Source organism: Tenebrio molitor, chromosome 3 (genome assembly GCF_963966145.1).
Source record: "Tenebrio molitor chromosome 3, icTenMoli1.1, whole genome shotgun sequence".
Classification (NCBI taxonomy): domain Eukaryota; kingdom Metazoa; phylum Arthropoda; class Insecta; order Coleoptera; family Tenebrionidae; genus Tenebrio; species Tenebrio molitor.
The window spans coordinates 6,668,683-6,691,169 of NC_091048.1; the positions used below are offsets into that span (position 1 = coordinate 6,668,683).

Below are 22,487 nucleotides of genomic sequence, written 5' to 3' on the forward strand. Positions count from 1 at the left end.
GACGAATACCGTTTACAAACATTTCACTTTTGCAGTTACGTACAACTTTCACTACGTAGATCAAATGATAATGGCTGTTTTTACTAACATTTTTAAATTTCAAATTTGACGGGTCAAGAGAGTGATGTGGCAACAGTGTACTTATTTACATAACCTCACTTAGCTGAATAAATAGTAATTACGTAAAGTTGAAAGCAAAACAGAAAACATTATGTCGGGTGCTATAAAGAAAACAACGGGGCTGACCGGATTGGCGGTGGCGAAGCACCCGCATCACACCCTCAGCGTGTTGTACGGTAAAATTTTGAGAACTTTGCAGAAAATGCCAGAAGAAGCAGCATATAGGAAATACACTGAAGAAGTAGTCAACGAAAGGGCCCAAGCGCTGAAGCAAAACGACACCGCGGAGGGAATAGAAAACCAAATATGTTGCGGTCAAGTGGAAGAACTGATTGTGCAGGCCGAAAACGAATTGATTTTGGCCCGAAAGATGTTGACATGGAAGCCATGGGAGCCTCTGTTGAAGGAGGCCCCTCCAAACCAGTGGACCTGGCCACCGGCAAAACCATCAAAATCTTGTCAATAAATTGTAAAATTCGTGCTGTAATTTAGAGAATTAAATAAATTATTGTTAGCTTTTGTTGATGTGGTGGATTTTCGCGGAAATTTCCATAAAGCGCCATCTGTCGGTTACGCGCGCACCGGAAAGCGGATGTGGGTCCGAGATTATCGAGTAGGTTTCGTAGCTACATTTCCTTTGTTTTGCATTGAATATGGCTGCCATATTTAGTTTAGATGTCTGTTTTCAAAAGCGTATCAGAATTTGTGATAAATTCTATATAAAATTATAGCGAATTAACGTTGTGTTTGTCTAATAAGACGGCGGGATGTGTTGAAATTCTAATGGACGTTTTAAAAATTGCTGCCGTGTTGTTTTTAAGTTAAAATGCTTGTGTTTACATCGACGTTCTTGGAGTTGTATGCGATTTATGCCAATTTAAGGTAATTTTAAACATTTTTTAACATGGTTCGTGATGAATTATTAAACGGGGACGTTTATGCTTCGATTTGAGACCGATTTGGACCTTTTTTTGGCTGGTTTCGATTCATTATGTCGCCGAAACGTTTCGCTACGTTTCTAGCATCTTCTATGAAAACTCCGGTTTGCTTTCGTTTTCGAAACACTGCCGAAAAAAGTTGTTGTGAATATTACGTTTGACAACACAGAATCGGATTGCAATTTAAATGATTTATTTATTTTTTCAGAATTTCGTGTTATGCCATATATGTCATTTGGTGCTAAAAATACGCTCGTTTTCACCAACCGTATTTCAATATTTTGAATAAAAAAATGCAAAATGGGGCGGCCGCAAGTGTGATTGTTCTTTTCTGACCGCTATTTTGCCGAACATTACCGTCATTTGAATTGATTATTGCAGTAATTGCGATATTGCCCGACATATTTAGGATGGTTTGTAGCGGCTTCCTATTTATCTGATTAAATAAATAAACGTTTTATTGCGTGAATTTTTATTATAGCCGGAATTTTGCGTCCCGTTTTCGAAATAAAAGCCGAACAAGCATTTACGCTTATTGCAGATGGAACGTCGAGGAAATGCGATTTTCGTGAAAATGCGTACGTTACGTAATATACGACGCAGTCGTCGATGTCAATCAACTACATTTTAATGGCCACCAACAACAATATTGAAAAATGTGTCGATTGAAGGATTATTTTATTTTAAATTGACGATTACGAAGAAGCTCACGCCCACGTAGAATCGATTACGAGTTTCAAAGTAGTCGGCACAAGCCAAAGATTTCCGAGATGCGATGCAATGCGGCTGTTTTGCTCCTTTCTTGGGCCCCTTTCCCTCCTGCTCATGCGCGACCTCGTCGCGTTCACGCCGCCGTCCAAGAACAAACGTTTTACGAACACATTGTTTTAAACGTTAAAAACGCACTCCGCTGGAATCCAATCCATCCGAAATTTGCATTCTTCGGACTTTTCCAATTGGAAATGCGCGATTTCGTCCACAAATGTCAAAAATTTAGGGACTTGCATGTTACGGTTGGGAACTATGCAAAAAAAACAAATGCCATCAACTGTAAACATAACCTAGTTTTTCTTTTTTCTAAAACGTTGGTTTTCAAGTGGTTTTGGTGGTAATTTTTAGGTGTTCTTATTGACCTGGAGACGGAAGCAGTTTTAGAAGAGGGTGGTGGCGGGGACACCGCTTTCGTACCACTTACAAACCAAGATGGACTTACTTGTGATACCCAAGAAGAAACCATGAGTGTATGTCTAGGTACGTTTCTCGCATCATTTCTCGTACAAGGCTCTCAATTTTACGTTGTAGACACCAGCTCCGTGCTCGCCAACCAGGTGAGCACTTCGACGGCCACGTCGATTTCCGACGAGGCGACAATCGCATCACAGTCTTCTAATGACCAAGCAGAAGCGTCGCCTCAACAACCAACTCCTGTGAGAACCATAGCAAAGCTTCCTTCTACCGGTAACGCCACCCTCTCGAAAGCCTCCTTAATAACAGTGTTAAACACTCCACTGGGTAATGTGAAAACGTTGTGCGTAACTCCGGCGGTTTCTTCGAATGCGACTGGTCAGTTCACCGTAGTGAATTCTGCAACGTCGTTAAATGTGGCAAATTCTACAGTTAAACCGCAAACCATCACCCTGATTAATACCCCAGTTACCGTAGTGAAAACAATTTCACCGAATGTTGAAAAAAGTGTTGCTGATGTCGTACCTAACAGTTCTAACGTGGTCGCCGCTGCCACGGCATCAGTTCCGGCTTTAATCGAAAATAGGGGACATAATGTGTTTGTTAAGAATACGGCGTGCGCTGAAAATGTTGCGGTGGCAGCTCAGGATGTACCACAAAGTCACAAGTTACTCACAGCTAACAATTTTCCAACAAATAACGTAAGTTCATATTTTTCATTCCCTAGAATGTTGTTTTAAAGAGTTTTGATGTAGGTACTAACGACAGCGATCAGCGTGAATGATGTGAACGTACAAAAAACGGCGAATGGACAGAGAAACAAAGTTAAAATTTTGAGCAACGTGTTAATGCCCGGAACGTCTCAAGGTGCTAGCAATATTGTGCTGAGTAAGCCTTCAAATGTTCAACAGCGTTACGTGTCTCGGCAGAAAGTGCTGGGAGCAAATAACGGTGCTACAACAAAATATTTAAACAAACCCCCTAATAATTTAATAAACAAACAGTCTGTTAACATGATTAATAAACAACAGCCTTCACAGAGAGTTCTATATCCGACACATAAAAGCCAAATAAAGACCCTTCCTCCGGTAAATAATTATTTACATGGAAAACCGCCAGGAATAAAAACTTTACCTCCGCATTCAAAGGGAGTACCGGGACAAGTCCAGAGAACGGGTTCAGGCTTGAGAACGATTCCTCCTCAGAGGCCGCAAAAGATTGCAAACAAGCCCAATTACATAGGAAAGCATGCTGTGCAAGCGCAAAAATTGAAACAGCCACATAAATTGAAAAATCTAAAGCCAAACCAGGTTTACAACAGCTATCACAATGCTGGCGTGCAGGAAAAACAGATGACCTTCAATCAAGCTTTAACTGCAGAAATCATAGAAACATTGAGCAACAAAAGTGGGAACATGGGCAGTTCATATCCAAACAAAAATTATGAAAGCTTACCTCCCCGATACGAAAACGCTTACTATCCACCCGACATCAAGCCTACGTTGTAAGTACATTACAGTAATTGCTATTGATTATTTCTTGTTTATATTAATTATTGACCCAGTCGTTTTATATTTGTGTGTAACATGCCGAAGCAATTATTAACATTTGTATTGTTTTGTTGGTTAAAAATAAGGTAGCAGTTAGTTATGTCAAGGTGAATGAGGCATAAACTTTTAGTCTAAATAATTTCAATTGATCCGAATAATATATTGTAGTTCCAGCGAGCAAGCGAAGCCGATGGAGGAAAGAAACAAATCTGGTCTCGATCTAATCTACCAAGCCGTACTTCTCGATCACAACTACAATGCAACTCTTCCGCCTGAATCTCCAAACAGATCAATCCCAACGTCGACGTCATCTCAAATGAACGGCGTTTCCGGTTGTTCAATGTATTCGCCCGGCAGCGGTAAAAGTGAGCTCGAAATACGCAAAAGCGAATTACTTTAATCGTAATTGTTTGTGATTGTCCTCAGGGAGGACCCTGTCAACTTCCAATCCGATATCGTCGTCGACGAGTCTGTCTACGCTGTCTGCGGTCGCGAGCAACAGCAACTCGGTCATCGGTCTACAGGACGAGGACGCCGCTTCGGACATCAGCGACGGATCGGACCGCAAACAGGACACGGAAGGTGAAGAGACGGACACGGCGCCAGAAGCCGAAGCCGTCAACAACGAAGATCAGTTCGGCGATTACGTCACGCGTTGCATCTGGTACGTCCTCGAATTACTAATTGGTTTATTTGTTAATTTTGTGTCCTCAGTGGTTTCATACACGACGACGGTTACATGATCGAGTGTGACCGATGCAAAGTGTGGCAACACGTCCAATGCGTCGTCAAGAATAAACAAGTCCCTGATGAGTACCTGTGCGAAGTGTGCGACCCCCACAAGCATATCGATCGTCAAAAGGCGCGACTCGCTCAACAGCAGTGGTTAAGGGACAGGCAGTTCACCGATCCCAAACTAAGAAAAGACACGAAGTTGAAAGAAGTGTTCAAACATAAAGAGACGCTGAGCGACAGCGATACTTCCGACGGGGAGCATACAGGTTTGCGTGGGATTTTTAACAATTTGTTCGATTTCCAAGGGAAATGTTGTAGGGCACAATAACAACATCATAGGGAAAGGACGGCCGAATTTGGTCAACAGGAGGAAAAGTGACAATCATCCGAAAGGTGGTTGTGCAAGGCAACGGAGGGATTCGGCGAAAGAGACGGCTCAAAGGAGGCCGATCAAGAAAAGGGAAAGGAAAGTCGTCAAAAGAAAAGTAAGAGTTCTAATTTTACATTTTAATGTAATTGGATATCTGGTAATTTTTAAGATAAACAATTTATTTTTTGATGGGCGGAGAAATCTGCTTTTCATATGGTTTATCAGCGTGACATTACGATAACTCTTGAGCCATGAATATATTTATAAACATTGAGTTATGGTTTTTAAATAGCAGAAAATAAAATAAACAACAAAATTGATGGGAGTGTTCAGTACAATTGTTAAATAAACAATCGCGTTAACAATCATCGGATGTGCTAATTGTAACATTTTATTGAAAAATTTAAATCAATTGATTGTTCTTTTTCCATCTACATTTTTATTTATGATTTTTAACGAATGTTTCCCATCATGTGAGAAATTGAACGTATTGTTTAACGTTCCGATTGATAATAATATCTGATAATGTTACCAATCCGACGGACAAGCAGACAGAGTTAATTACTTCAGGAGAGACGTTATCCATACAGAAAATTAAAAAACCTACGAAATTTTGTTTTGTATTAACATTTTTCGTAACTCGCATTTTTATCTACATAATGTATTTTTTAAATCTAATAAGATTACATAGGATTTTCTCTTTCCAGAGAACATAATCCTCGCATCTATTTATAGGTTGTTATATTGCGTGGCTTGAATTTTTAACCCAGATTAATATCTATAAATGTATCTAAGAAATGGAAAAACAAGTTTTTATAAGAAAAAATACATATAAAAATACGAATAAGAAATGCACAGAGGCTTTATTGTAATATTAAATAAACTGAGTGTATGAACATAGAAAATAATCCTTTCGACTTCTTTTGCAATAAAAAAATTGTAAGATTCCTTGAGGGACTTTGAAAATTTAAGTATTTGCATTATTGCTGGGCCATTGTAAACCTTGTGCGTAATCTTATGGTGATTGAAGAATTATTTGTAGCAGATAATTATTGTGATTTGCGAAAATACACTGCGCTGCAAAATTAACGCATAATTTAAAAAAATAATCGTATTCCTTTTTAGAAAATTATCACTGCCGTTTGGAAACCAAAAATGTTCATTCGCATTATCTTAAAGTTTAAATCCGATACTCATTAGAAAACCACTTTTCATAATGCATCATTTAAAATTAAAATTTACAGGCTTTTTTAAAGTTTTTACACAATATGCGCTAATTTTGCGGCGCAGTGTATAAAAAAAGTTTCTTGTATTTACGTCTAGAAATAATTTTTCAAGGACTACTCTAAAAAGAGGAGTTTTTGCTTATCATTCGAGAAGTGGAACGATACCGTTGTGTTTGTTATCTGATTAAATATTACACTAGTGGTTAGTATTGTAGAATCAGTAAAAGAACTAATACAGAGGGTCGAGAGTTATGGTATTAATAAAGTGAAATGTACAGTTGAACGAATTGTTGTTTATATCGTTGTCGTTTTTAGACGAAAGCCCAGTTGAAGAACCACAGCGACGACGAGAATCACGAGTCGGCGTCCTCCACCACCCACCTGCCGCAGCTCCGGCAGTGGATCGAGAACTACGAGGAGGCCGTCACCAACCACTACTCGCCGGAGCTGCGCGCTCGAATAAGCAGCATCCGCGTGAACGGCGCCCACACCGACCTCTCGGTCCAGTTCGATCCGTCAGTTCACAAATGCCGTGTTCACACACAACCGTTGACCGAACTGAAATATCTCGTCAGTACAGTGCATCTACCACCAAATTCGCCTGTGATCGAACTCCGGGGCAAGTACATGCTGTCGGCCCAGCACCGGAACTCGGGCAGCACGTTCAACACCCGACAGCACGCCCAGCGTCCCGGGCCGTTCCTATTCTTCTACAGGTTGCACAAGGACAACACCGAAGTGTGCGTTGATACGCGGACGTACGGCAATAGCGCGCGTTTCATAAGGAGGTCGTGCAAACCGAATGCCGAACTAAGACATTCGATTGTTAAAGGTGTGCTACATTTGTATATTGTGACGATCGCTAATGTGGAAAAGAATGTCGAGTTGACAATTAAACACGAATCGCACGATCTGGCAGCGATCGGTACGACGCATATTGCGTGCGCGTGTGGCAACATCGACGAATGTACGGTTAACAGGACGACCATCAAGAAGAATGGAGATTCTACAGACTTGTGAGTAACGTAAAGTATAGGAAAACATCGGAAAAGTCAGTTTATGTATAAAAATAACTGCATGAATGTCCACAGTTTCGGACAAGCAAAACAAATTTTAAATTTTTGGATTTGAACGAAAATTGAAAACATTTCATATTAATAACATAAAACCAAAAACATTAATTAACACGGAAAATTGAACTTTGAGTAAAGAATTATGTAATTTGTTTGTTATGCAGGGTTATTATAAAGGTTTCTAACATCTAGATGGCGTAGCAGCGCACCTACGCCACTGCGTACAGCCACCTTCGATGTTAGAAACATTTATAATAACCCTGTATTAAATTTCAATAAGGGACGTTACTAGGACTACATGAAAAACAATTCAAAAGACACAGTTTGTTTTTATTGAGTCAGTGTTTGAAGTCCGTATTCTCAGATTGACAGGATCTGTCTGAATTTGACATGTAAGAGATGGCAGTACGCACATTATACAGCGCCTGTGATTAAACGATGAACTAGTGACTTATCAATCCTCGAAAGTATTGGGTGATTCAAAATGATTGTGGATAAATGTGGCAACTGTACGAAAAATTTTGTGGCAACTGTGTGGGTGGGGTAGAGTTGACATTTGTATGACATTTCATAGGCGTGCGTTTATTTATTTTTTATACCATTGCACATTGACTTGACAATTTTCAAAATTGCGCGACTATGAACTGTTAAAGAAATGTTAACTCTATCCTATACTCCAATTTTTTTTTAAATCAATTGTCAAAGTGTTGTCATGTTGGTATAACCCACTGGTTATTTGATAGTTATTAGATTGGCAACGTAAAATGTCAACTGTATGTCAGTCATTTTGATGTAAAGGCGCTTGCGCTATGGAAGGCGCAATTACATTTAAATAAAAATACAAAGTTAAATGAGTTTCCGAAAACAAGGATCTAACACAACGAGAAAAATTGGCTATGATTAGATTACGTGAAGAAATGCAGACAGAAAAACCGACCATGCTAAATTGCAGTAAAGATGCACACATCATATTCGAGGTATTTTCTTTTAATATATGGGTTCGTCACTGCGAGGAACTGATTAGAGAGGACTGGAAAAAATTGATGGGAAATCTACCAATTGAGGACATTCCTCTTCCGCAGAATCATATTCGGAAGACGATTGGGGGTTACATTCTGAAAATGAATAGGTAAACTGCTTATATAACCCATTAAATAAATTCCCATTTTCCTGTATATGTTAAGTTGCACTTTTTAGTGTGATTATCGTCTTTATTTCTTGTCTTTTGGTATAAAATTTGGTTACACCTGAAACTTTTCTGACATTTGAAAATTACTGATATAACCTCAAACCTGATCTAGGGAGATTTTACGATAGAGTGTCCCGAAACGAAAGGTTTTAGGGTGGTACAGCCTGGTCTTTGGGGGAATTTTGACATTGACAATTGATTTAAAAAAAAATTGGACTATACCTACAGAGTTGCCACATACATTTTCGTACATAGCTGCCATATTTATGGACAACCAGTTTTTTATGGTTATTCGAAATAATTGCCTCAAAATAGGATTTTTTTTTATCTGCAGAATGTCACACATGAACTGAGATGAACAACTGAGATCTGATAGTCGTTAGTTTTTGTTGCTGGTTTTTAAGGACGTGTTTATTTTGTTGACAACCAGATTTGAATTGGAATTTTTTATCATTTGAAGGCGATGATAAGATGTGAGACGTTCCTCACATACACACATTATCAAACGGTATTTTCCCAGTTTAACTAAATATGTAAACATTTTGCATTATCAGCAGCAGTCACAGTCGAGTTGGATACATCATAAAAACACAAAAAAAAATGTAGGCTTTACAAATGCGATATAAATTTTAATTTGTTTTTTTTTTTTATCACTCAGCGCGGTTCGCGTTGTGATGATTTGAGCGAATCACAAGAAAAAATGTATTTTTGTATGATTAAGGCACAAGAAGAGGCGCGGTCGCAGGACCACCTCCATGTCGCTTTCGTCGGAGCCTGAAATTCCCCCAACCAAACCGAAGAAAGAATCGATCGCTCAGCCTCCGGCATCTCCCGTCGCCCCCGTCAAGCCTGAAGAAGAAGAAGAGGAGGAGGAGGAGGAAATCAAAACGGAACCAGAAGAAACCGTCAAATCGGAACCGGAAGAGGTCAAGCCGGAGGTGAAAGAGGAAGTCATCGAGCCGGTCGAGGAGAAACCGCTTCCGGACGTGAAAGAAGTTAAAGTGAAAGAAGAAGAGGTGAAGGTGACGCCACCGCCGTCGACAACGCCGCCTATCGCCACTAGGCGGTCTTCGTCCCACCACAAAGTGGAGAAAGAAGAGGTCAAAGAGCCCGAAGTCAAGGAGGGTAAGTTGGGCGACAGATTTACCATATTTCCCCAATTTAATTTAGAATGCTCACCCCCGACAGAGAAAAACAAAAACAAAAAGTTGAGCAGAGAAGAGAGGAAATTGGAGGCCATATTGAGAGCCATAGCGCAGATGGAGAAGGCTGATCAAAGGAAACAGGAACACCAAGCGAAGCAGGCTCACAGAAGGGAATCCGAGCCGGGTCCTGGGAAGGACGAGGATAAAGTCGAACCAAAATTGAAACGGAAAAGGTTTGTCAAAATCGGGAGATTCAAAAAGTGCGTATTTTTATTGTGAATGTTTCAGGCGAAAAGGTAGGGCTCGGACGAGCAGTACGAATACCCCGACTAACCGCAGAAACCGCCTCAATTCAACGGATTCCTATCTCACTTCGGGAGATGAGACTTTGCTTTCTCCACATGACAATGCTCCAGTAAATCGTCCTTCCATGAAGGATAACGATTATAAAGAAAATACTCAAGGTAAATATAGGAACGTGGAACCAGTGGATTATTATGAAATTGAATATGTTTTTACAAAGGTAATCAACAAAATTGTGCCGAAAAAGATGTCGGTCTTCTTTTGGCCCTTTCAAATGGAGAAAAGGCAAATAAATCTCCACCCCGTGAAACTGATTCAAATTCTAATTCAGCCCAGTCATCACCGGAAACTCATCTGTCATCGGCTTGTCTTCTGGTGCAAGCCGCAGTGGAACCCATGGAACAGGGTTTTAAATTCCCCAAGACGAAAAAGGTGAGTAAAATAACGCTTGAACTGTTGAAGATCGGTAATAAAATATTCGTGTCGATCTCAGGTGTTGATGAACGAATGGTTGAATAAAGTACCAGAACCGGTGCATTCTGCCAGTTCGATATCACCCTCTTCTCTTACGCCACATATCAACACTAGCACCGATTACGACTCGAATGTTGGATTTTACACCCCCGGTAAAAGTCTAGTGGCACTCGCTCAAGTAGCTAGTTTCTGCGATACAAACGTACAACCAAGAGGCAACGCGAAGAAGAGGTGGTTGCGACAAGCCATAAGTGAAGATCAATGTGATAGTCCATCCGGTCGACCTGGTACGTTGTTCCGTTGGTTGTGAAAATTGTAAATTGACGGTGGTTTATTTGCAGAATCTCCTCCAATTAGCGAAACGATAGCACCTCCGAAAAAGCGGCGTCTGCCGAGGGAATCTCTCTCGAACGATATCACTCCACCATCAACACCAACGAGCTTAACGCCATCGACGAGTAATGTACGTACTTTTTGAACAATTGCCCTCCACAGGTTTATTGATAGATTTTTGCAGAACGAACGTCAAGCACCAGTACAAGAAGGCTGTGTAGAAATCGTCTATAGCGGAGCAGACGAAGACAGTCCAACCCAGGCCATCGAACCGGATGCGGTACTAGAGGAACGCGTAGCAGAGATGAAGGAAGAGTTCAGCAATTGTATTGTGCCGCCGTTACAGGAGGCGGTTTCACCGACAGTGTCTCGATCAGAAATGCCCTCGGTCACGTGTTTGATGGATCCTCGATTATCGAGGGACCATCACCATATTTTCTCGAATAGCGATCATCTGGTCGGCACCGTAGAGAAGACGTTGAGTATTTTGGGGTTTGAAGAGAGAAAACCTGAGCCCATTACGCCAGCAAAGAGAAAAGTAATTTGAAAAAATGTTATTTTTTCCTGTTGGTCTCTAATTTGTCTCGTGTGCAGCTGTCTATCACAGAGTACAGGCAGAGGAAGAAGTTGAACAATAATGACAAAACTTCAATTGAAGAGCCCGTCAGTACGGAAGAGAATAATTCGTCGGAGTCGTTCAAGCCGTTACGTCCCAGGTCGGACAGCACTAGTAGTTGTACATCTATAACTTCGTCAGACGACGAAGCTCCTTCTTTAGAGTTATCTGGAAAAGGTGAGTTGTTTTTGTCACTGTGGTGGCTGGTTTATTGATTCGTGTTACGTCACATTTCACGCCTTAACTCTGTTCGCCAACTAATCCTGTAATCGCCTAGTAAGATCTTCCATTTCCGTTGCTCTTCTGCAACACTGACGTAACAATTTTACAAAAATTGCATTTTTTCACGATCGGGAGTAGAAATCAACTTCTCGGATGTCAACGTCGTGACAGAAGTAGAGCATTTTCTCCCTAGGGAGTTTTCATTTTTTTGACAGTTGTGACAAAAATCTAATGGAAGTTTTCATTTTTTTTGACAGTTGTAACAAAAATCTAATTGTGTTGTCAAGGCAACTACTAATTCCATTAAATTCATCGAAAGATGACAACTCATTTGTCATCATTTTTTTATTCTTAAAATTTGAGATTTTTGTGCTGTTTCTACTCCTTACCGTGAAAAAAATATTATATATATACTTCTGGAGAGAATGCTCATTTTTCCCTCGGTGCTTTGTAGCACCTCGGGCTTCGCCCTCTGGCTACAAACTGCACCTTAGTTAAAAACCATGCATTTCTCTCCCTCAATATATAATATACTATTTATTTGCGTCGTTCATTTTTTTAGTGTGCGTTTTCAGTATTGATTTCTCACAATTTTATGTGTATGTGCTATTTAGGTTATGTAACATTAAATCATCTGCAACACGTCACAAACATCTGTCCTGCTCGTGTTATTTATTTTTCTTTACCTTTCCTTTCGTATGTTTTCCCATTACGTTCCCCAATTCATTCACATGTCTTCATCTATGAAAAGTACTGAGATTTTAAGTTATATCAAATACATATAGACTTTTTGATTCGTCGATAAAACTTTTAATCCAAAAAAATATGATACATTGCAATCCAGTACTATAACAGTAATGATAATGCTAGTTCCAAAAATTCATCTATTCGCGTTATTTCGAAGGACCAGATTTGTCGCGATATCGTTTGCAGTTCCCCACGCCAGTGGTAAGGCTAACGGTCATCATTTTAATACAGGGTTATTCTAAATGATTGTAGTCGAAGTAGGCCATGCCCATTTTTGCCGCTTTCATGTGAACTGCCACTTTTTTTTTATTTATTTTTGTTAAATTAACGATTGAATCCAGAAATATTTAGTTGTCTTCCAATCAATTTTAAAAATATTGAGTTGTGAACGGTGTGTACTCACTTATTCACATCATTTTGATGTTTTTTTTTTTTATGTGGAGCGGAAACCATAAATTTTACATTAAGTTTTCACGCCGACTTCGACTACAATCATTTAGAATAACTCTGTTTTAACTTAAATATTTGTCAAATTATTCTCTCGTTACGTACGTGATAAAAAAGCAGGTTACTTATCTTATTTGTTTTGTATTTGTTTACGTAGAAATTTATACAGAATCAATAGAAAATTGAGCATTTAGATTTGCCCATTTTATAACTTTTTTTGTAGCAGTTTCATTATTGAAAATGAGTAAAGAATAATAAATCCAGACAATGCGGCCCAAAAATTTGGAATAATGTATAATATTTTCTTTCTGTTGAGCTTTCTGACAAGTGGTACAAATCAGTTTAATTTTTTTAGAAGAAACATTTTTCGATATTTAATTTTTTTCGTAGATTTGGTTAGACTTAAATTTTGATTTATGCCCATCTACCATCGATGACCTTTGAATGATTGTTTTCCCGATGTCGATTTTTATAACTGCAAGCAGGGCGATGATGAAATTTGCTCCTGTGTGAACGGACATTTTAAACGATTTGGAGCCTTTAAAGGGCTCGTCGAACAAAAAAACGTTGTATTCAACTCGTAAATTGAACTTTTTTGGCATGAGTGGGCCAGTTTAAAACGCGAATGAAACGAGCCAAAGAAAGCTCAATTTACACACGAGCTCGTTAAATAAACTACTATTACATAGGAACGTTTTAATAAGAAAATGATATTGAACAGGACTGAATTTAGACTGATTAATATCAGCAAATGAAAAGAACTTACAAAACTTTGAAAACTGAAATATCAATAACTCAAAATGATCATTTTATAGTTTCTGGTTGGATTGCCCTCACTTCAGTCCGGATTCTTTCTTTCTGTTGCACAAGTACAGCTTTTCATATAATCCCATAAAAAAATCTACTGAGGTGAGATCGAAAGATTGTGCACGTCTTTATATTTTGCGTTCACAGTAGCTCCATTGTGAAACCAAAAACAGTACCACAACAGCTGAATAGCGATAGTGCAATTTACAGTTATCATGTTGGTACTGCCAGAATCTTCTAAAGTTTAGAGGATTCTGGCAGCGTTAGCCAGTACACGCTAATTCCCCAGAATTTTAAAATTTCTACTTTTGATTTAAAAATGGCCCAAAAAGTGCAAAAGATAAAAAAAATAGCATATTACATGCGTTTAATAAGAGGTATTGTTAAGAGGTATTGTCGCACTTGCTTCTTTGAAGCGCTCCCCGCTTCGCTCGTCGTACCCCAAACACGCGCGTGCGCCAATACCCTTCTTATTAAACTTGTACCGTGTGAACAACAATTACTGTTCCAGTTGGCAATAAATTCTGGTGACTTTTATGTCATGTTCCAATGAGAAAACCATTTTATTAGTAAAAGATTACAAAAACCAAAACGTTTAAATTTGAAATGTGTGCCAGCTGTCAATAATCTCAATAAAACAAACCGAAATAGGTACAGTCGCGAGCAATAAATTTCGGTCGTCAAGGTCATTGTAAAACAGTCGTAAATATCATAACCTATCATCATGTTGTATGACATTAATTGTCTTTTTTTTCTCTCATTTTTTGACACTTTGTTGACATGGGCATAATCAAGCAGGGAAAATTTTTAAATTTGTGACAATCTAACCAAATTTTGAAATGACATTGAAGACCAAAATGTATTGCTCGCGACAGTACAATTCAGTGTTGAAAATTTCATGTCAAATTTTTTATTGCCAACTGAAACAGTTACTGTTGCTCACTCGGTATAATAATATACATACTATTACAGTGTCTCCAAAGATATAGTGCAATTATGACTCCATTGCTGTTTAGCTTTTACCAATGCTTATTTAGTTTTTATAGCAAAAAATCATAAGACTTTCTTCTACTAGATCCTTGTCATCGACTGCATTGAGTTATAACAGTATCAGAGCCGGAAAGTGTCACTTAGTAACACCTACCGGACTGTTTTCCTTTTATACATCAAATCTGACATTGAAAAGTGAAAAAGTCAAAAAATATTCGATCTAGAAAAACAATAGCAACGGCCGTTGCCACAGGAAAAAAGGTGATGCTATTTTCACAATATAATGTGATTTTTTAATTTTTGAAATAAAATGATGCACAAGAGACTTCCAGTATGAAATAATAGTTATTTTTGTATTAAGTGCGCAAAGTGATTGTTTTTTGTTGGGGCATGAGAGTGAGTTTTTGGTCGAGACCGTCAGGTCGAGACTTCAAACTCATTCGAATGCGCCAACAAAACAATCATCTTGCGCACGAAATACAAACACTATTTTTTCTACAACAGCATTTTAAAATTTTTGAATTTTTTAATTTTTGTAAAATTTTCCTTGGATGCTAAAATATTCGTCAAAAAGTTTCCTTGGGTGCTAAAATATAACTATTTTAGCATCCAAGGAAACTTTTTGACAAATATTTTTTCACTATCAAAAATGACATACTTTGCGACTTGATAACGATGCATAAATGTCACGTTTTTTTGACAGTTGTAGAAAAAATACATTACGATATACATCCGGTAGTACTTGTAACAGGTACTCGTTTAGACATTCTAGACTCGGCTCCTAACGTCGCCTCGTCCATAATGTCTAACTCGTACTGTTACAAGTAACCTACCGGACTTATAACGTAAATTACTATTACGGTAATTGCATATAAGTAAAATTTAATAATAGTTAATACAAGCTGACAACCTAAATTTTCGACATGGTTATATCATATCTTTTATTTGTCACAAGAAACCACATAGGCACATAGCCTCCAACTTAACCAGAATTATGGCAACCTAGTAACGAATATCCCTAAATCCTTATTAAAGATTTTTTGTTTCAATTCCGGAGTAAAATTGGAATTTCACCTTTAAAAATCGATATCTAATGAACCACCAGTCCAAAGGTCATACGTGGTGCAATTTGAATAAGACAATACGAAGAAGACAAAAACCAACATCTATATTCACGATAATTAACGAGGAAGTATCGTTCCATAAAAATGAGTTCGATTTTAGGAGAAATTATAAAATCCAAAGTACTACGAAAAGCCTTGAAATGAAAAGTAATACGTACTAATCGATCAGATACAATGAAAGCTAGTTTAATATGTTACAGTAAGTGTTAAAAATGCATTGGAAGTTTTTTTCTCACTCGTGCCTTATGATAATGCCGGAACGATGTTCAAGTTCCCTTTTTGTGGATTATTTCAATTTACATAATTGAAACAAAGCTTTGTTATGGCAATATTAAATAAGACGATTCAATCAACTCGTGTCCGCGGAGTACCGCCAGTGGCGTAACGACGGGGACGGGGCACATATGTTTCTGATCTTTGATGAAAATTAAAAGAATTTCAAGATTGTAGATTGACTTTTAAAACTAACCTTATTTTATACAATGTCAGCTTACTATTCACGATCAAATCAAGTAATTTCAAAGATTTAGAACACAATAATTCACAGAGTAAACAGATTTTTACTTTGTTGTTTTGATTTAATAACACAAGCCTAACACGCGTTTTCACTATTTCACTGCCTGAAGCTTTCTATGCGAAACTGATCCTTAACAACCTGTCCCGTAGAAAAACACGTTTCTGCGCACGTGTACCATTCTTCCTGTATAAAGATCATCTTATTTATGCGTTTGTCTAAAAGATTTCCTAGTTCAGTTTTTTAAAGGCTTTTTATGTTTTAAACGTAGCTCCGATTTTGACATTCATTTAGTGTCTAATTTTGCTAAAATAAAACGAATCCATTGTATGGCAAATTTTAAAAATCAACGTTTATCGCTTTTGAAATGTACTATAGTTGGCGCGGCGAACCACTGGAGTAATCACGAGATGTTCACGTAATAATTCGTAGCGACGTTATGAAAAGCCTGATTTACGCTGCCTCGCCAAATTTTAGTTTTCTGCCGGGGGCGGTACAACGAGAGAGGTTTAGGTGTAACACGAGTCGCAATTATTTGAAAGCGGTAACAAAATGGCGTTATGGAACAAACTTTTTTTAACCGCGATAAAAAATATTTTGATCGAGATCGAGTAAAAATTATTACCAACAAAATTGTATTCCCACATGTTAAAATATTTACAAGACTCGCCCGCTAAAATGTAGAAGTTTTTTTTTTTTGCGGCAGCCTGTAATGTCGATAGTGAAACACACTGTATACAAACAAGATGCACGTTTAACAACAGGCAAATCAGAACTGAGAGCCTCATGTTTACATTTTCTCTAGGTTTTGTTTGTAACATTAAGGTAAAGAGCTGGAATAATGGACTTTTGAGTAGCGAGGGTGCCATTTCTAGGTAAATTAAGGGATTGACTGTGTCATTAGTACACAAAATACAAAATTTGTTTTACCGATGAATAAAAGTCGGTACTTATCGTGTTTACTGGAGAGACTCGGGTAGAATACATGAAAGTTTGTTCGTAGTGTCTTAAAAATACGACGAAACTGACTAAAATTTTTGCGGCGAAGAAAGTTACGTAAAGTTAGATTTTTCCAATTTTTGTTACATAGGAAAATATTATTTAAAATTGAAAGTAATGTGTGTACTTACCCTATTGGCCTGCAGATTCCCAGCTTAGGTGCATTGTCACAAAAGTCATTACAACGATTTCATGTTTATTACCACTAAAATCTACCACGGAAATGATTTATTTTACATGAAAACATTCGTTCAACAAGTGGATTAACAACGCCGTGATAGGCTTGAATTTAGACTGAATCATTCAATATCAGATGAATCATCATTATTTTGTTTGTAATATACAGGTTGTTTTGTATTACGTTTTGATAATCTTGCTTTAGAATTAAATACACGCCGTAACGCTTTAGTATACAATTACAACGAGACGCCGCGGAAAGTTTCTGAACTATCGAAACAAAAATATTCTCAAATTCGACTTGGTGTTATCACGCTTTCATATTTTTTGTTTGTTTTTGGATGCAGCTCCGTCGGCGTTCAATTCGGAGCCCACCGAACTGGAACGCCAGAGAGAAACGACAGCCCTGAGGATGAAGAAAGTCCTGGGTATCGCCGTAGACGACGAATCCAGAAAGCCGGGTAAGTTGCCGCCGACCCAGCTGGTGGGGCACAGTTTGTTACCGACTTTTCCGTCAGCATTAGACGTGGAAGCAATCCTGAACTGCGAACTCCCGCCGGTGGTGAAGACGATGCCGCCGAGTCCGAATTTCCCCATCCCGGGCAGCTGCGACGCGACCGGGCCGAAGTCCTCGCCGGGGGAGAGCGCGCCCCCCAATCCCGCATCGAAGAGTCCCGTCGGTTTCGTACCGCCCCTGGAACACGAACCGGCGGAGGCGGAATGCGAAGAGAACGAAGAAAAAGAGAACGACGACGGCGTCCAGCCGAACATGTTCTACACGCCCGACGAGGAAGAGCGGGGGACGGACGAGAACGCCCAAGGGGGGTACGAAGAGATCGATTCGGTGGATTACGTTCCGCCGTTTAACAATCCGATCTACCCCAACGACAGTAATTTTACCTCATACGCATCGGTCTTGGGTGAGTAGAGTCGGCGGTCGAGGAGTGGCGGATCTTACGGGGATGTGTTTCAGACGAGGAAGGTCGGTACGAGGGACGCAACCCTTCGCCGCCTCCGGACTTGGGGACAGGTAACACGCCGTATCCCGGCCAGCAGACGTGAACTGAAGGAGCTTTAATTAGTTTAAGAGGGTGTGCAATTTCAATTTCATAAAACATATTTATTTAATTCAAGTATTAATACTAAGCACAGTGTGTATATAGTTGTTTTTATTTTTGGAGATTTATTTTTTAAAAACATAATATATGTTACTTGATAAATAGCAACGCGTAGGACCAGTGACGAAGAGTTTTTTCTTTAAGAAATTCGTTCTTATTTTTGTGCTTTTCAGTTAGCAGTTTGGTTCATATTATTCGTTTTCATTGGTAATATAGTTTTTTTTTATATATTTTTGTAGATGATGATGATGGAAGTATGTACACTTTGTATATAATATATATATAATTGAATTTCTATTGCTAAGCAGGAATTAGAAAATTGTTAATTTTTTTTTTCGTTTATTGTGCAGCTTCAATCACTCTAATCAATACTCTCGAAAAATCTCACTTGTACATATTATAAAATAAAATTTGTAATACTCGTGAGTTTGTGTCCAGTGATTGAACGTTCGGCACCGATGTACATGTAATAAAAGTACAAAATTATTTAAGAGGTGATCTCGTGTTTTAAAAATGTAGAACTTCTCTTTTATTAATTACAAATATAGTTTTCCTATAGTGTAAAAAATTGTTATTACATACATGTTGGGTTAAATAGGTGAATTTTCGAATAACCGTAGATGACAGTTGCTAGATTATCGTCGGATCCGATGATGCAAAACTTTTGTAATGTTTTCCATGTTGTTTCAGTTTCGGGCGGCTTCCGCGAGATGTAATTTTGAAATGTCCTCAAAACATTTTTGAACAGAACAAACATCACTTGCGCTATTTGCGGAAGCCGCTCTGTACATATTACATTTATCATAATCTATGTGTAAATAAGTATATTTATATATGAATTTGTAAATTTCGTACTACAAACCCAGTGTAAGTTTTGTTTCAATAATGGCAAATTAAATTTTTCATTTTTGTTTATTTAATTGTGTTCCAGCCGTTTCTTGCAATCGATTGAAAAGTCGGTTGCAACAAAGACTGTTCGAAATTTGTGGTATATGAAGTTCTTTGCGGTTGTTATTTATTTCAGTTACTGAAAATTGTACAAAATTTCTTAATAAAATTTGTTAAAAAGATATAAAAATAAATTTCTTACAATCAGTATTAATTCTATGAAACGTACTGAAATAAATACCAACGCAAAGCGGTCTAAATTTGTCAATGAAATGTCAACGACTTTATTATTACATAAATTAACTATTTTAATATATAAATTAAATAACATGGCTGTATATATAACTCGATGTTGGTACGAAAGTCGTACAATTATTAAATAAATTCATTAAAATTAAACTCACATTTTTTGTGCACGCAATCTTTGACCCTAAGATCACCTGAAGCTGTTAAAACAATACTGCCGCGGGTTTAACCTCAAACCTGACGAATTAAAGAAATTGCGTTTAATTTTTGCACTCAAATGTTTTATTTTGATTAAAATGCAACAACTCGCAATTCATCGATTATATTAAACAGGAATTTTACAATCGAACTGCATACAACATAACTCATTAAAAAAACCCTAAAACTCTCCGACGAATCATCGTTACTCCCCATTATCGCTGCATCGGAGGCATTAAAGGCATACCGCCGCCGGATACAGCCGTGTTCGGCCCTAGTAGCATCTGCAACACGACAATTAAAAATCGCCCCCTACACCTGGCCACTCGTCTTACTTGTTTTTGTTGGTTACGTTGCATTTCCTCCATTTGCGCCCTTTCTACTTCGAATATTACGGGGGCAAATAGGATGATCGAAGTACTAAAAACTATCCATAAAGCGTTCCTTGAGAAACCGTACACACTTTTCATACCGATCTGTGTACTGACTGCTGCCGTATGTGTGGCATTACGAACAGATTCGGGAAACATTTCGGTGAGGCCCCAGAGTCGTTCTGCTAGTGTTTCATCCGGCTACAACACAGTTGGAAAGTGTGGGCGAAAGTGAGGTTATGTTGGAATTTTTTGGCAGGACTTGTGAAAAGTTGTGCCGCTTTGGGGACACTAAGCGTGCGGGGTTGAATTACCTCTTCGTCGTAGTCCATTTCCAATTCGAGCTTTTTCTCAGGAGAATACTCCTTGCTGGGGGCATCCTGAGCTTGTGACCCTTCCTGTGATTCCATGCCGCTGTCGTTATCTTCAACTGGTGCCATAAGATAAAAAGTGTGTTAATTGCTATACTAACTGATCTGAGCTCGGATTTTAGCTGTTTTTTTAATGTTTAGCAAAATTTCCACTGTACTCAAGAACGACAGTAGGTATTCAAGCGCTGTGCGCATGTGTCGAATTGTTGTTCCTTATCCTTATATCGGATCTGATTTTTGTAGATGCACGAAACAATCCCTTTTGTATAATATCGACTGATTTTCTACTTACCGGTTTAAAATGAATTTAAAAGTGAGGCGTTACAAGTTTCGTTTCATGAAAATTTGAATGAAAAATGACATGTTGAAGTTCAAAACTTTGAAAGGTGGCGACATTGATTTTTCACAAATTTAAAAGATTTTTTGAATTCGTATTGTTGGCAACAGGAGCAAAGTTGCAGCAACGTTCAAAACTGTGGTTCAAAATGTCAAAAAGAGTAAAAAGGTTTCCTAGTGTTTTTGTGGTACTTAAGTAAATGTACGATCACAAGTTGTCTTACGCTTGAAGGTTCTGAATTAATTTGTTCAAATTTTAAATCAAATCAAATCGGTTGTTTTATAAAGTTACTAGTTTATTTTGCAACCCTTGTTGAAAACAGAACCAGCTTTATAGTGGGTACAGGTTGCAAAGACACACTTGTCTATTGCAACAGCACTTTTATGGCATTAGTCATTTGAAATTACTTCAAAACTGTACCTAAGATGGAAAATATTCAATCCAAACTATGATTTTCTGGTCCCTTTGTACTATGGCGGACAATAAATTTAGGCCGGCAAATTTCTGACATTTCAAAAAAGTCAATGCAAGCGACCATTTATTGTCATTATGACTGATGTGTCAGTTTGTCAAACTGAAGATTTTCAAGCTGTTTGGCGTTTCCTTCGCCCTTTTTGTAACTTACAGATCATGACGCACTGGCATAACTGATTTGTAGTAGCACTTCTCTCTGGTGCACGCTTCTTTTCCCAATTTTAATTTTGATTATCGCTGTCACGATGACAAGAATGACAAAAATCGTAAATGGGGTTAGTTGAACATAATGCCAGCTTCACATTTTGATGTCAAGCCAATGACAGGCCGACCTAAATGTATTGTCCGCCATAGTAAAGTTAACTCAAGGTGCAAAAAACCACTTTGCATTTGCAACAGCACTTTTATGGCATTAGTCATTTGAAATTACTTCAAAACTGTACCTAAGATGGAAAATATTCAATCCAAACTATGATTTTCTGATCCCTTTGTGCCTTTGTTTGGTTCAAAAATATGAAAAAAATGCTGTTGCAAATGACAAGTGGTTTTTTGCAACTTGAGTCAACTATACCTTTGCAACCTTTACCAACTTTAGATCTTTCGGCCAATGAGCAAAAAATCTTTCGGCGCGTGAAGTTCCAATTTTTAAAATTCTAGATGATTAAATTAATATAAAATAAAAGATGGACGATAATTTCGACAGTGTTAGAATTTGAGAATTTTGATAAATTTCACAACTTGTCAAAATGAAACCTCAAGCTAATTTTAAACATCGTCGAACAAAAATAGTAGTTTATTTGACGAGTTTGTGTGTAAATTGGACCTTTTTTGGCACGTGTGAGCCATTTTAAAACGCGAGTGAAACGAGCGTTTTAAAGGCATACGAGTGCCAAAAAAGGCCCAATTTACACACCAACGAGTTGAATACAACGTTTTTTGGTTCGACGAGCCCCTTAAAAGCTCCAAATTGTTTAAAATCTTTAAAATTAGCGTGACGTTTCGTTTTGACAAGTCGTGACATTTACCAAAATCCGTTCACATATGAGAAAATTCTCAAATTCTGACAGTGTCGAACCAAAAACCCTTGTATTCAACTCGTTCGTGTGTAAATCGGGCTCTTTATGGCACGCGAGTGTAACGAGCGTTTTAAAGGCCCACGAGTGCCACAAAGAGCCTAATTTACACACGAATTCGTTAAAT

At 38.2% G+C, this 22,487-nt stretch overlaps 3 protein-coding genes across 9 annotated transcripts; 2 read left to right on the top strand and 1 right to left on the bottom strand.

Moving 5' to 3' along the window:
* Window positions 1-37: 37 nt before the first annotated feature.
* Window positions 38-639, top strand: ND-13B (NADH dehydrogenase (ubiquinone) subunit ND-13B). Its single transcript, XM_069042351.1, has one exon. It carries the CDS (start codon window positions 212-214, stop codon window positions 584-586), a length of 375 nt encoding a protein of 124 aa, XP_068898452.1. The 5' UTR covers window positions 38-211; the 3' UTR covers window positions 587-639.
* A 127-nt stretch (window positions 640-766) lies between these two features.
* upSET lies at window positions 767-19,689 on the top strand. 6 transcript variants are annotated; one of them, XM_069042337.1, is made up of 21 exons: window positions 767-1,002; window positions 2,178-2,309; window positions 2,361-2,621; window positions 2,676-2,944; window positions 2,999-3,747; window positions 3,962-4,158; window positions 4,220-4,457; window positions 4,508-4,794; window positions 4,847-5,013; window positions 6,440-7,140; window positions 9,108-9,511; window positions 9,557-9,764; window positions 9,820-9,995; window positions 10,055-10,266; window positions 10,328-10,595; window positions 10,650-10,771; window positions 10,826-11,179; window positions 11,236-11,434; window positions 17,632-17,745; window positions 17,803-18,204; window positions 18,258-19,689. In XM_069042337.1, the coding sequence occupies exons 2-21, from the start codon at window positions 2,294-2,296 to the stop codon at window positions 18,344-18,346; spliced, it is 5,433 nt and encodes a 1,810-aa protein (XP_068898438.1). In that variant the 5' UTR covers window positions 767-1,002; window positions 2,178-2,293; the 3' UTR covers window positions 18,347-19,689. The 6 variants fall into 6 exon arrangements, with proteins under 6 accessions (XP_068898438.1, XP_068898432.1, XP_068898436.1 ...); XM_069042331.1 differs by having other exon boundaries at window positions 2,361-2,944; XM_069042335.1 differs by having other exon boundaries at window positions 2,361-2,944; window positions 17,809-18,204.
* Window positions 19,690-19,842: 153 nt separating this feature from the next.
* On the bottom strand, window positions 19,843-20,918 carry mge (translocase of outer mitochondrial membrane 22 homolog mge). 2 transcript variants are annotated; one of them, XM_069042350.1, is made up of 4 exons: window positions 20,769-20,918; window positions 20,420-20,535; window positions 20,070-20,306; window positions 19,843-20,018 (listed from the first exon to the last, which is right to left on the bottom strand). In XM_069042350.1, the coding sequence occupies exons 2-4, from the start codon at window positions 20,513-20,515 to the stop codon at window positions 19,950-19,952; spliced, it is 402 nt and encodes a 133-aa protein (XP_068898451.1). In that variant the 5' UTR covers window positions 20,516-20,535; window positions 20,769-20,918; the 3' UTR covers window positions 19,843-19,949. The 2 variants fall into 2 exon arrangements, with proteins under 2 accessions (XP_068898451.1, XP_068898450.1); XM_069042349.1 differs by lacking the exon at window positions 20,769-20,918 and having other exon boundaries at window positions 20,420-20,684.
* Window positions 20,919-22,487: the final 1,569 nt, after the last annotated feature.